Below are 15,753 nucleotides of genomic sequence, written 5' to 3'. Positions count from 1 at the left end.
TAGCTCGGAGGGGGGGGGGGTTGTAAACCCACCAGCTAGGTAAAGAGCAGTTTGTATTCCAAATTTGTCCATCGGAGTTACAAATGCATTCACATATATTGTTTCTAAGAGAAAAATAACTTTGAAGAGAATTATATGAATACAGAGAACATTCTAAACCATGTGACTTGGGATGATTTGAAGTGATCTTCACTTGAGATGAGTCTGGTATTTATTCCCAGCTATTATATAAAATGAGACACATGTAGCAGCCGACAAGTGCATCATTTTGATATGGATGTATCGTGTACACAAATGTTTGACTATACGTTGCCATGGTTTGCGACCAAATAGGTCGCATCTGCGACGACAATGTTTCCGAAACGACCATCCGTTCAAGCCTTATTTTTTTATCACCGATGGTGACCAACTTTAATTGAGTAAACATTGTCTTAGAAGACAATGCTTACTAACCACTTTTGATTGGCCCCGGAATATGCACAACCCGTGAATTACCCATTTATTGTAGCACACAAAATATAATTTGGTTATTTGGTTATTTTCCACAAATTTAAGGTAAACTTTTTCTCTTCCTTGGTACAGATAGTAATCCAAAGTGACAAAAATCTGAAAGAGACAGAATGTTGTCCCATTTTGTATACCTCCGTGTCAATACGGTCTTGTCTCATAATTGTTTGCAAACATTTCTATAGTGGAAAAGTCATCGTTGTTCCGGAATTGCACAAAATAAGGCAACTGTCAGTCGAATAATCCTGAATGAAGTTTTGCTAAAAATTTGTCCAAACATTGTCATTTTCTTATATTCCCATTGAATTCTGTGTAAAACCACCAAACGTTCGACAGCATGCAGTGCATGATGGGTAAAACTTCTCCTCCAGATGAGGATATCGTACCGATCTGTTTACTGTAGCACTGGACCGTATCCCCATCATTTCTGGTTATGGGCCAGACTACTTCACCAACATGCAGTATTGTCAATCTAATTTGTAGGTTAGTATTTTAAAGGTCATAAGTAATAAACTGAGGTGATTTCAAGAAGATCCAATGCTGCATATTAATGGAGCACGCTTTTACATGACACATTTTGAGTACCATTCATTTTGATGCTTGGAGCCATTTTGGAAAGCCCTATGTCACTTGATCGATAACGCAAAGTATCCTTTTAAAAAAATATTTTAGAATATCTCCTGAAATTCAGTGTTACCTTAGAATATCTACTGATATTTTCCGTTATTTTAGAGAATGGTGTGCATTTTTGTGTTTTTTTACAATATTCTTGTCTTTTCTTAGGTTTTATTAAAATGTTTCGTTATTTTGCGTTATCGATCATGTGACATAGGGCCTTTTGGATTCCATTTCGCTTTAATTGTAGCTTGTGAAACCCTATGTCGCGACATTTTACAAGGAAAATGTACTTATAATTATTGTTATTGGCTTAAAGTATTCAAGTTGCAATATCTTTTTAAAAAAATCATCGGTAAACTGTAAGTTTTAACGTACATATCCTGTCGATTTCACATTATGTACTAAATGGCACCATATTGTCTTCGGAGTCAATGATGGCAAAATTCTTTGTAGGAACAAGTAAGATCAGGCTAGTCAATGTGATGGAAGGGGTCACATGTGGTGACATTATGCGCGTATTCCAAGGCTTAAACCATTTAGAGACCATTAAAAAGGTATCGGGACATTTTGTAGACTATAGTTTCTTCGACGCTATTCTAGCGCGTTATTATTCCGCCGTCATAAACACTGGAATACGCGGATAATGTCACCACATGTGACCCCTTCCATCACATTGTTACATTGAGTCGCCTGATCTTACTTGTTTCCTGCAAAGAATATTTCCATCTAGTAGGGCATGTAAAATCGACTGGATACTGGATCAATGTTCAATTTACAGTTTGTAGAAATTTCTTTTTAGCAATTTATTTGGCCAGTGTAGTGTGTCTCCTTCCCTCAAAGTAGCCTACAGTAATCTATATTTAGAATGAAACAAGAATATTCCCCCGTATTGTTAACATATGATTCTGATTCTATACTCCATAAGACAGAATGTGTTTATTATCACGTGATACTACCTGTATTGGGTCCTTAGATGTCTCAGAGGTTGCATTTTCGCCCCAAACTTGCCTTCAGAATGATAAGCAATACATTGGTATTGGGGTTCATGGACAATAAACATTTGCTCACCTAGTGCTCTTCCCAAAGTGTGTAGACTCTCTAAGTCATCACTAAGAGATTTGCTTAGGTCCATTAGGTAGTATAAGTCGAGGGGATAATCTGCAGCTTGCCTGATCGATACTCGGAATGTCATAGACTGCCCTGTGTGAAATATATAAAGTAATAAGGGGTGAATTGGAAAAGACAAATCAAACTTTACGTGTGAACCATTGACATATTTTACAACATTATATTTACATTATCCGAGCGCTTGGGATCAATCTCAATTCATTTCTATCTCCATCTCCACCTGCACCTTCATTTATTTTCATATCTTCATCTTTATGTCTCCATCCTCCTGTCCATGTCCATCTCCAACTCCATTTCCACATCCAACTTCATCTTCATCTACATCTACATCTACATCTACATCCACCTTCATCTCCATCTCATTCTCCATCCTGTCCATGTCCATCTCCACCTCCAACTCCATCTCTACATCCACCTTCATTTTCATCTTCATCTCCATCTACATCTTCGTGTCATATTCCATCTTCATGTCCATCTCCGCCTCCATCTCCACATCCATCTATATCTCTATCTCCGCATCTGTCTTGATTCTCATCTTGACATTCTTCTTCATCGTCATCTTTTTTTTTCATCTTCATTCCTATTTATCATTAAAGCCATATTATAACATTTGCTGAGGAGACCGCCCTCGATTTTTTTTTAATTCTGGTTTTTACACGATTGTAATGTACTTTAGTAAATAAAGATACTCTGCAAAAATCAAGACTTTAGGTGCTGTAGTTTTGTCAAAATCCGAGATTTTGAATAAAACGATGGAACCGGCGTTTTATTATTACGATGGAATATTAGTCGAACACGTATGCACAGTACGTACACGGCGTGCGGGATACACATACACACACACCCCGAGGATCGTACCGTATTACAACCGCGGGAGTAACATGCATGGGCGCTAGTAGTAAATTCCCATTTTCTATGCTTTACCTCACTTGTTCGGCTCAAAATTAAAGGGGACATATCTGACAGTAAAAGCTAACATTTTATGGAAAATAAATACTAATCTATTTTAGAGAAATTTTATAATATGGCTTTAACTACGTATGCAGGCGTCTATTACCACTAGCACTGCAATCAGTAATAGAGAGATTGGAATAATTCTGGTATAACCATAACCCTAACCATAACCCTAACCCTAACCTTAACCCTAATCCTAACCCTAACCCTAAAATACAGGGTGCGCAGGGTAAACCAGAATTGTTCCTAAAACACCGGGTGCGCAGGGTAATCCAGAATTGTACCTAAAACACAGGGTGCGCAGGGTAAACCAGAATTGTTCCTAAAACACAAGGTGCGCAGGGTAAACCAGAATTGTTCCTAAAACACAGGGTGCACAGGGTAAATCAGAATTGTACCGAAAAATGGACTTACCAATTCGAAGTTTGACTGCTACTTTTTGTGGTGTAACCTGTACAGCGTGTCCATCAATTGAATCGTCAGCATCGCTTAATGTAGTATTCTATAGAATAATGAATAGAGCACTAGTTATCAAACACAACAACTGTGTTTCTCATATTGCACATGAACGTTATTTCCTTTTTTGTATCAAAATTGTTTGGAACGATTGCCCTTAAGGTTAGCTACTATTTTTAACTGTTGCGATTTGGTAGTTCGCAGCATCTTGTGAATGTTAATTTGTGAGCTTTGGCAAAAAATGCATTGATCATTTCATAGCGAGTTCAAATATTACAGATATACTTTTATTATGTTGTAAAGGGGGGGGCTAAAACAATAACACTTTTGTAAAACGCATTAACAATAATAAATCAAGCAAGTTTTCAAAGTATATGATTTGTAGAATGAACTTTTGCAAAACATCAAAGTGTTATTTTTCAGATTTAGATAATAAAAATCGAACTTTCTTTTGGCTGATTCGACCAACAATACCTCGTCTACCCTTGAATCATGCAAAACATAACGGAATCCTTAACATAAATGTAATGGAACATAATGTACTTAACTACTTCTATAAATCCTGTCCGTAAATCTGTAATTACAACCGTTCTAGTACTTATTGTTCTTCTCACTTCAGGAAAAAAAACCCTTTCAAATGAATATTGAGTTTCTTTTTGAGCCAATTCATTCATAATATAGTAATACCTTTTTAAAGCAAGCCATACTAATATTCTACATCAATGACAATTTTAAGCAATCGTTCAGGATTTCACCTAAGTGTGTCGCTTATTGTAAGTGAACCCTTACGGTAAGGGAGATTATTGTGGACCTATCCTACATTGCACATTGAATATAAGTGAAATATACCACGATATCAAAACCATTCAGATTACAGCATAGTGCTCTCCCCTTGAACTCATATTAAAGGAAACAATATTAACTTTATCACCTAAAATGGGCACAATGGCCTGAAATTGTGAAAAGTCAACTTTCGGATGTTTACATTACGGTAAAGCACTTTTAAATTAGATTAATTCATTAACAATTAATGCCATCAAACTAAGACATAAGCAAGCCGCGTTATGGTTGAAAAAATTGCATATTTAAATAATCAGAACATAAGTATAATTATGAAAGATTAATTATCTCGTATCTCAAAACAACTTAAGTGCCACGGTCTTCATTTACAATTTGTAACTCGCAGACAGAGAAAAATCAATCGGTGCTTTTTCGTAAGTTTTTGCAACCTGTGGTATATAATTCCATTCACAGTACGGCCAGTGATCATACTGATATTAGAGAGGTTGCGATTTCCAAACGTAGACATCGGACGTACGTTGATCTATTCAAAACCACTCTCCTGTATCGAAGCGAGGTCACGTATTTAGCTATTTTTGAAGATATTCCACGTGCGAAATCGACGTAGATACATCGTTGAAAATGCACAAAATTTGTCCATTTCACAATATGTTAAAGACAGTCAAGGATAATGAACATACGAAGGAAAGTCTAATTATTATTATGATCCTTTTGTTTGTAACAAATCATTATAATAAAGGTACAGCGATGTGTTAAAAATGGACTAAATTTAAACGCAATATTCATACGCAGAGATTGTCTATTGAAATGTGTGTGATACTTTGCGTATAAAAAATTACCTTGCGATTTGACATTTTGGACTCAACGTAGCATTAAAACGTACGTTCCACCGTGGTTCCACGTGGAAATAGGCTGATTTTACCTCGAGTCTAGGTAAAGGAAACGTAGAGAACGAGTGTTTCTCTGCGAATGTTATAGTCAAAATACCATGTGTTTTTTGTACAGCTGAGGGGTGGTGCAATAACTTTGTGTATCCCCGAGGTGGTGAAGTATTATAGGGGTGGGGGGTCCAAAGATTGGTTGGCAGGTCAAAGGGGGGGGGGGGGGCAAGCATTTTTTTTGCAGGTCGAAAGTTGGGTGGGGGAGGGCAAGGAAAGTTTGGCTCAGATATTTTAGGAACATTAGGAACACGTTCAAATATGCACAATTCCTGATCGGTTATTTATTTATTTATTTATTTATTTATTTATTTATTTATTTATTTATTTATTTATTTATTTATGTATTTATTTATTTATTTATTTATTTACACACAAATTCAAAGTATAGACCTCTGGCAAGGCAACGGTTCACTCGCACCTATAAGATTAGTATTTTTGAAAAGAGCTGTATTGTATTCAATCTATGTTTGCAGACATACACAGGTGATTAGTGTAATCTGCTTGTGTTGGCATGGTTGGGCGATCTATTCAAACATTGTATTCATCTATTGCGATTATTACGTCACTTCTTAACTTATAGAGGCCCTGCATTCTTTTATTGGTTGGCTCCAAACAAAGGAATTGAATCGGTGTCCTTCACCGTAGTTATGGCGGAGTACAGTTCAACAAAAGCATGATTGCAATCTACCACGACATTTCGGCTCACACACATAAGAAATGCACTACGATAAAATAGGTTGATGAAAACAGTGCAACAGAGCATTAATGCCCAAAATTGAAAAGCTGTATAATTTATAAACAATATACACTACACATAAAAAATACTACTACAAGGGATTTTCATCATATAAGAATCCAAACAATCAAGTACCAACATGCACAGTTTTGTCCTTATATCACTTTTGGGTTTATAACAAAATGTTTTCAAGCCTCTATCGTGATTGGCAGCTGCATAAGACATCTCTTTGACAGCTCATAATGCCCATCTATTCACCAAGTGGCTATTAACTGATGAGTACTGTCATTATGCTAATATGAAATCATTGTTTATCAACAAAGGCGAGGGACTCGTCTGTCGATATGCTCAAACAAACCGCTACACTGTTCAATGGCTTTCTTGTACTATACGCTGGCGAAGTTACGTAATTAATCGGATTAATTACCATAGCAATAGGTGAAAACAATTTTGTACATATCGCGCTGCACTACAAGCAGGTTACACTCATCACCTGTGTATGTCTGCAATCATAGATTGAATACAATACTGGTCTTTTCAAAGATACTAATCTTACAGGTGCAAGTAATCAGCATGATATGGTTCAATGAAGAGGTACCGAGTGAACGTATCAGTGCTGCGCGGTATATTCAAAAATTGTTTTCACCTATTGCTATGGTAGTTAATCCGATTATTACGTAACTTCGCCAGCGTATATGAAATATGGTGGGCGATTTGAAATGCACGTGCCCTAAACAAACTACGATGCGTACGCACACTGCAGGGCAAAGAACAATGGAAATTGTCATAATTCGCGCGCATACTGCCGGGCAATGACGTCACATGTCAAGTGGTCTATACCCGATCAATGTTGGAGTTGCCTATAGCCTATATGTTTAAAATTCAATATGGTTACCGAACTGTCATGTGGTCCAGTGGATTAGTGCGCTGGACTTCTGTATTCTGTATGTAGCAGCGGCGTGGGTTCGAGGCCCACCTGTGCCGAACTGAAATTCCATTTTTTTAAATTTAATATTAGGGAAATGAGACTGGGCGAATTTATGTATGACGTAGAGAGGATTAAGATCCCTTTATTGATCCCTGACCCCACCGACTACCCCGGGCTGATTTCATGCAAAACAAATCACCAGATGACTGACTATAGGACATAGCGCCACAACACGAGCGTTGGTAAAGTATGTGGCCTCACTGCAATACATAGCTACGTAAAAACGTACGTGTTAACGTACGTAAAAACGTACGTCCTACGTCTACGTTTGGAAAATCGCAATCTCTCTATTGCATGAAGGAGATACTCAAACTGCTGTCAGTCAAACTGTAACTTCATATAGACGAATCCAAAGAGCCAAGTGATGGTCAGAATTTAGTCGGCCATGACTGGGTTCCCGGCCCACCAAACTGGTATTGTGACTACCCAATTGGGTGGATTAAAGCCGCTTAAAATCGATGTTATGTTGTATTGTGTTGTAAACTTTCATCATTCTATTGTCTACTACGTGTAACACGATTGATGAAATGCAGTTTAAAATCCCCGCCAAGGACGCATCATTTCATATTTTAGGTGGGATATACCCGAGTATGGCTGCCATTGAGGTGTAGGAATGCGTGAAATTGGATTCGTCTATACTGTTGTTTTTTTCTATCAGGGCCTATCGATTAGAATGTGTGACCGTTGTTGCCCTTGTCAGAAATAATGATAATCCTAGCATTACTTTTCGTTCAATGCAATAGCATAAGTTTTTGGAGGTTACGTGAAGTAAAATTCCGGGATATTGTTTGAAGTGGGTCCTTTACAACTTGTTGACTAGATAAGTAATGATATCAAGAAGGATGTTTTTGTAATTATGAATAGAACACACAAAAATGTTGACGTGTATTACGTAAGCTGCAAATCACATTGAATGGAATTATTACGTTACAAAAACCAAAACGAAAACGAAAAACTTGAATCAAACTATTGTCAGTATTTCACTTGATCGAGTCACAATTCTTTCACTTACCTCTTTCAAGAGTATACTGTTTTCAGGAAACGTTATATTTGCACATAAGCCCCTTGAATAGAGATTATCATAGGTATCACACTGGCTGTCATTACTTCCTCTAAAGCTCTGTATAAGGAGGATATATTAGACAGAATTAGGTACATGGGCGAGTATTGCACATATTTTGCACAATGAAAGAGCGAAACCTGTTTTTGGCAACAAACCATGTTTTTCGATGTAAAACTTGGTTTTTCGATTCGGAAAACCAAGTTTTTTGATTTAAGAAGCTACGTTTTTGTTAATGTAGTTCTCATCGAGAAACCAGGTTTATCGATTCGAGAAGCAAAATTAAGATTTATAAGCCAATTTGTCGGCCGAGAAACCTGTTGCTTTTTTTAAATCGAAAATGTAGCCTCAGTGGCAGTTGAAATTGGATTAAGCACTTCCTTTGTCTTGACCCAAAGGCTGACAGTAAAATTGTTAACTTGATTGTTGGGAGTGGCCTTCTTTTCCTTGTTCTTTGTCTTCAAATCTGTTTCTCACTTCTTTTTCCATTCAGGCCAGCATGCTTATATAGGCTTTTTAGCCTGGCTTGAGCATTTTGTTTGAGCCTGGTCCCATCAGGACCCAAGCGTGTCTCCACACGGAGCGACCGTTTAAACAAACAAACAAACAAACAAACAAAATTCCGTTTTTCCAAAACTTGGTTTCTCTTTTATTGTGCCCACTGCATGCTCGCAAGCCAGCCATAGAAAACGGTCGATGTCACGTGATGTCCTATAACCATACTCTTGAATGGCACCGAATTCACACCAGGCGTTCAGTGTCGTCTTTTTTGTCCGTCCCACCAACAGGATTATTTTGATTCTGTAATCTATTGAAATATTTCTATACAATCGATATTCACGTATACTTCCACCTTTCCATTATCGCAAATATCTTTTCACCTCCCATAAAAAGACATTTTTAGCATAGAGATTATTAATACTATTAAAATTTGGGCGTGGTGGGTGGGAAATTTTGAACACCCAGCTTTATTGAATTCCCCTGCCCAAAACACCGTCGCTGCATCTGTACTTATAATTTACCTGTATTTTATAAACAAGGCCCTGACTTGGACTCGTCTGTTTTATTCAACATTGGTTGATCAAATTATATCTACATAATAATAAATTTCTGATAAAAAAAAAGGACATCGAAAAAGACAATTTGAAAGAAAATAGTGATTTACTTGCTGATACCTACCCTACTATCTAGACACCAGGCACAAGTACTATGTCTCTCTATGCACTCGCTGCAATGTTTCGCACCTACGCATATATTCCACGTTGAATCTGCAAGTGGTTCCGTTTAAAAATGGAAGAAAATTGCGAGGAAATCAATAGTGATTATTTTTAGCGTATATGTTTTAAAGAGGAAGCCCCGCCAGAGCACTGAGAGCAGTAGTTCTTCTGGGGTGAACTAAACCTGCATGGTTATCAAATTAATCAGTGACAAGGTTATCTCTGAATTAAACGAGGTGCTAATTGATGTTTTAATGTTATTGCATTAATTAGCACCTGTCAAATTCAGAGATAATCTTGTCACTGATTAATTTGATTACCAGGCAGGTTTATTTCACCCCAGAAGAACTGCTCTAGCGGGGCTTCCTCTTTAGGGGCTCGGATAGCAACGTTTGGACAGTATTTTTCTGGGACAAGACAGCACATCAGAAATATCGAATTGTATTCTAAATACGCGATACGAGGGATGTGCTTTTGATCCCGGGGGGACACTTCAATATGAAATGGATATAGGTGTAGGGCTGGCACTTTCGCACTAAGGGGCATTCGGTGAGAGCAAAATGTAAAAAATATGGGGTCATTGGGTGAGAGCATGATTTTTGGCATTCGGTGAGAACAAAATGTAAAAAAAAAATATGGGGTCATTGGGTGAGAACATGACCTTTTTTAAATGGAATCTTTGGGTGAGAGCCGAAACAGCGCCACAAAAACCTCGAAAATCGAATTTCTCGTTCTAAATGGCTTCAAATTTCATTGTTTTTTCAAAATAAGTAACAAAATCATTGAAAAATGCAAGTTGCTGTTCAAATTGAACTTGTAAGGGTCTTTGGGTGACAGATCAAATGGAAAAATAGGGGGTCTTTGGGTGACAGAGCATGTGTTCGTAAAAAAATATGGGGTCCTTGGGTGACAGCGAATATATACAATTTTAATAATTTGCCGGTGAGAGCAATACAAATTGTACGGCAAATTATTAAAATTTTATATTTGTGATATTTAACAGTCCTCGAAGTAAACTTTATAAATCTAATGTACTTAGGTGTATATAGCTGGGAGAGAAAAGGCCGATGATCATTTAAAAATTTTGACCTTTCGTATTGAAGATACACATTTTTTCCCAAAGAGACCTGCTATTTTAAATGAAATCAAAACGACCTTAACTTTGCTATTTGAAATGAAATCAGAAATATATTGAACAAGAATGTATGGATTGGCGTTTGAACCTATCGGATATCCGGATTACCTATTCCAATACTTGCACGCGTGTAAATCGAGGAAGTCAAAAGCCAAAGGTCTGATCTGTGGTTTTCAGGAAGTTTATTCTTGTATTATTATAGTAGAAACTTATTGCTTATTATACTATTAACATTATTTAGTTAGCGTTTTCCAATTTTAAGGGATCGGATAGCAACGTTTGCACAGTATTTTTGTGGGACCTGAGAGCACATCAGATACTTCAAATTACATTCTGAATACGAGAAATGTCCTTCTGATATCAAATAATTTTTTGAAATTCGCAATATAATACAAATTTAATGGCAAATTATTAAAAATTGATATTTATGAAAGTTTTGATATTTGACAGTCCCTATTATTCTTTTTGACGAGATATACTGTTCATTTTGATAAGGTATATTATCACTTTGAACCGACAATCTTATCAAAATGAACAGTTTCCGTTTTATTTTAACAAGTAACTATTTAAATTAGCAAGCTCGATATTTCACAAAATTACCCATTTCGTTTTGAGAAGAAGAATCTGATGTTTCCCCTCTGACAAGTCAAACTATTCAAATTTCATTTTTTGGTAATTTTTGACCAGACAAACTACTCAAATTTGATAAGTTGATCATTTTTGACAAGAACATTATTTTTTTTTAAATGACAAGGCAAAATGACAATCTTATCAAATTTGATGAGTTTCTTGTCATTTTGATGAGAATATCCCATTCATTTTTAAGAGAAATCTGTTTATTTTGAAGAGCAATCTGTTATGTCCGCATCTGATTAACCCTAACACCCAAATATCTTACAAAATCTTGCGACGAAAAAATCTGCGCATGCATGAATCCCAGGGTCTGCGATGACGCAATCACCCCAAGTGTTATATGCGCACGGAATTGCTGGCCGGGCAGCAATAACCCGTGTAGCTACCGGTCCGTGATGGTGTGCTTGGCATGCGAGGGGTCAAAGGTTCGAATCCCGGGGGTGCCAAGTTAAAAATTCTTCTTCTCCTTGACTTTTTCGGATCTTCTTTGACTTCCGATCCCAAAAAGCAGGGTCCAGTGTTAGGGTTAATTTTCCTTGTCAAATTTGACAAGTTTCTATTAAAAAATAAGTAGATCGCTTTAAGAATGTAACAACAAGGCAGAAGATATCTGTGACATAATGAAATTTATGCGTGGCGTATTTATAACTAAGATGCATTGTGGGTAATTGGGGAATTTGATCACCTGCTGAATATGACGCTTTTTGCTTGCATAATATTTGCAATCATGGTTATATTTGCAACATTTAACCAGATTTAAGTTAATAATGTGTTTTTTCAACATGTTTTCATGGCCAACATAATTAAAGGCATCGCATGTTTCCTGTCATGAGTATTTTGTAAATATTTAGGCGCTACAAAAGTTGTTCTATTTTGAACATCCGTTTTGGTGTCACTTTTAAGGTTTATTAACCTTAACACGAAAAGGCGTACCTGATATTTGAATGTGTTGTTTTGATTTTAGTTACTGTAGCGGACTGAATATTTTATTTGATACGCACAACAGAAAATACTGTCCAAACGCTCATACCAGAGCCCTTAAACAAATGCAGATTTAAGTTTCGTAAACAAACTGTCGTCAAGTTAATACGAGTATTTTCTACTCGTCGTAACTTTATGGTATTTTGAATACTTAGGCATGTTAGGGGCTGTCATTTGCTTCGGAAGGGGGGTCATGAATATACTGGGGGTCATAGAATTTTGAGACCAAAAATAGGGGGGTTATAATTTTTAACAACCAAAATAGGGGGGGGGGGGGTAACTTAAAAACCAAAACAATCTTTAGTTATACAATGCAAGATGCGTACCTCCTTTACATTTACGATCAAAATTTGTATCGCGCTTGGCGGGGTCGTAAAAAGTTAGCCCGCGATAGGGGGTTGTAAAAATTGGCTCCCCCCATCCTCCCGAAGAAAATGACATCCCCCTTAAACGATTATGCGTTCTCCCTTGCGATGCTCTTTTCCTACAACTCATTCATTAATTTGGACCAAATTTAAACACGGGACCTCGAATTTATTTTATTTTATAAACATGATAATCAAAACTAGAGCTGAACAGTGACATGGACAAATATCGATATAGTTGTTAGATGACGATGTCGATGACGATGACGATGACGATGACGATGAAGATGAAGATGAAGATAAAGATAAAGATGAAGATAAAGATGAAGATGAAGATGAAGATGAAGATGAAGATGAAGATGAAGATGAAGATGATGATGATGATGATGATGATGACAATGATGACAATGATGATGATTGTAAATTTTGTTTGTTTCTTTGTTTATTGTGTGTGGGGTGTTTGTTTGTGTGTTTCTTCTTTTCTGCGAGGATATCCGGAAACAGGAAAACACACATTTTTGATATCATTGGCTATAGCCATAATTAGGGGGGGTAGTTAATTGTTAATGTTGTGTACTTACCTAGTGGGCTTTCTTCCGCAATCGTAGAAAATAACATTAAAGACAACACAATAGTCACTGCTAAAAGGCATACAGTCAACGTATTCAAACAACTTCTCTCCATTTTACACCCCGTAGACCAACAAAATAATTATTTAAAAGTCAAGTCCGCTCAAAAAATTCGCGCTCCGATGATAATGATATGAAGTTGTTTTATACCACTTTCCGAAGCTTGATGAATTTTTAGCCTGCTTGTAATTTCCTGACTATGAATTAAACGCTTGTTGTTTGATGTGCGTATTTCTTGTTGCGACGGTTTCGATCGTAATAATAATAACAAGGTACTGCGCCGAAAGAACTTCTTCTATGCTACAGCATGTGGCGAAATTTCAAATCTTAGTAAACATTATTTCCAAGATCATGGTTATTCTCTAAAATGAAAGTGCCATATTCGTTGATTATACTGCGATGAGAAGCTATGAGACAAGTGAAACACCAACACATGGATTTATATTTCCACCATAAAATCCTTGAGTAGGCATACCAATCGGTAGATAGACACACAGAAGTCACAAAATCTAGAATTTCGATATTTGAAACCAAATTTAAAATCTGCATTCACAGTGCATTCAAACGAGTCCAGTATGCCTAGTATCATCAGTCCACTACATACTGATTCTTGACACGTAAATACAGTTTATTGTAAATGGTCTAAATATAAAGTAGAATGTCCTGGAGTGACCCAAATTATGTCCTTCAGACATGCGTAAGCGCTCAATAGTTGTGGAATTATTTAGTGGAATTCATTTGGTATTGGCATCAGGTGGATGTTAGGACTTCCGTACTGTAAGAGGTACAGACATTCGGTAGCCAGAGAGCACTTACCATGCTTACACTTCACGATTTGTTGACCGTTTCATGACCCATTGTTTTCAGATCAGTATAGTGTTTGTAAATGTGACATGAGACATGTATCATATACATAGTGGTCTTATTGTTCTGAATTTACAAAAATGTAAAAAAAAAAAAAGCGCAGTGATTATAGTGCGCTACGCACAGGCACAACGCCTAGACGTTGATCCACAAGCCACACTTTACAGGTTGTCGCTGACCACTACGGTCCCACATCATTCAAAAACCATTAAACAAGAATTCAGGGACTTTGCTGCTTCAAAGGCGCACACACTAGACATTCCACATTAATAACCTTCGCAACCAGGATCAGCTCCCCGAGTTTCGTACGGGTTACAACGAGACAAATTAGCAGTGAGTTCCTTGTCCAGGGGAATTATCAAGCTAACTCAATTTTTCACGAGAGCGTACTAGGCACCGCCAGGGTTCGAACCCGCAACCTCTCGCACCATAGTCGAACGCCTTATCGATTGAGCTAACTTGACTGCTGTGTAGTAAATGTAGTAATGAGAGATACCGTAAAACCTCGTCCACAAGCATATATAATGTGATGCGATCAAACAAAATGAGTCTGATGTCGATCAAAATCAAAATTCAGTTTTCAATCTCATTTATATGATCCATACTCAGAACTTTATTTTGCTGAAAACCCCATCAGAATTAGACTTATGGTTCCAGAGATATGGCCGTTTTAGTTTTGCTCAGAACAATAAAATACAAAGGAAGTTGAATACTGTTATTGATTATATCTCACAAATCAATATTCCCGACATCCGACTCATTTTACTTGATTGCAAAGCTCTGAGTGTTTTTTATGAACATGATGAAAGCTATATTAAATTGAAACAAGCGTAAATATGTCAATACAATAGATTGGTCTTACTTGTCTGTATAATTATGCTTGGATCCGTAATTTATTTGCTCAAACTCCATAATGGCGCCTGGATTGATGTAGCTTTCATCAGAAGCACTCTATATGCTTGTAGGCCTACACTCATAGAAATTGTTCGTTGGCATTACTCAGTAAGTAGATGTAAGTCGTTGCGTCAACTTTCCGAGTTGTAATTTAACAGGAACTTTGTAATTTAACAGGAACTTAATTGCCGGTTTTTTTTTCATTGGAATTTCACGAGCCTTAAAAAAGTTGTCAGTACAAAGGTAATGGCTCTGAATAAGTATCGTAGTCCTCTCGGTGTGTTTTTTCATTATATAATTACTTTGAATTCCATGTAACAACCATTTACCTCTGCATTCAGGGTTCAAGGCTGCTTTCGGAATAGCCGTAGACTCAAAAAAGTGCACGAGTGGCGAATATGGTTTTATACTTCCCGCATTGATGATTGCGTCTACGCCTAATAATATACTTCTTTGTATATGTTGACTGTATCAAGGTATACAAAGAATTGGTTAAAAACCCATAGGAAAATTGCCTAAAACGGCTTGTGCCCCCCCCATCAGACCCGACCCGATGCCCCCCCCAATGTGATGACCCACGCTACGCCACTGAACTGACAGGCAGAACGTTGCTCTTTTAAAGTGGTATTGGAAGCATTTTGGAAGTGACTATTCATGTTTTAGACAGATTAACGCGGCTGTGTACTCTAGACATGGTTTCTTTCGCGAAATTGAGCTTTTTTGAAATGTATTTACTTTGTTATGTTTTTTATAAATACAAGGAAAGAAAATCCAGATTTGTTAACTCCAAATGCTCTATTTTATGGATTTTATTTCACTATTTCACTCGTTTCCGCAATTTAAAAG

At 37.0% G+C, this 15,753-nt stretch overlaps 1 protein-coding gene across 1 annotated transcript in view; it reads right to left on the bottom strand.

Annotated features, from left to right (window-relative positions):
* Window positions 1–13,750, bottom strand: part of LOC140162802 (integrin beta-2-like) — a 43,779-nt gene extending 30,029 nt beyond the window's left edge. The window contains exons 1-5 of the mRNA XM_072186107.1: window positions 13,102–13,750; window positions 9,369–9,457; window positions 8,142–8,249; window positions 3,622–3,709; window positions 2,194–2,325 (exon numbers count right to left, since the gene is read on the bottom strand). Coding sequence (XP_072042208.1) covers window positions 2,194–2,325; window positions 3,622–3,709; window positions 8,142–8,249; window positions 9,369–9,457; window positions 13,102–13,204 — 520 coding nt within the window. The 5' untranslated portion in view covers window positions 13,205–13,750. The remainder of the gene's footprint in view (window positions 1–2,193; window positions 2,326–3,621; window positions 3,710–8,141; window positions 8,250–9,368; window positions 9,458–13,101) is intronic.
* Window positions 13,751–15,753: the final 2,003 nt, after the last annotated feature.

The sequence above is a fragment of the Amphiura filiformis genome, chromosome 10 (genome assembly GCF_039555335.1).
Source record: "Amphiura filiformis chromosome 10, Afil_fr2py, whole genome shotgun sequence".
NCBI classification, from domain to species: Eukaryota; Metazoa; Echinodermata; class Ophiuroidea; order Amphilepidida; family Amphiuridae; genus Amphiura; species Amphiura filiformis.
This window is presented reverse-complemented; position numbering and strand designations above follow the sequence as displayed.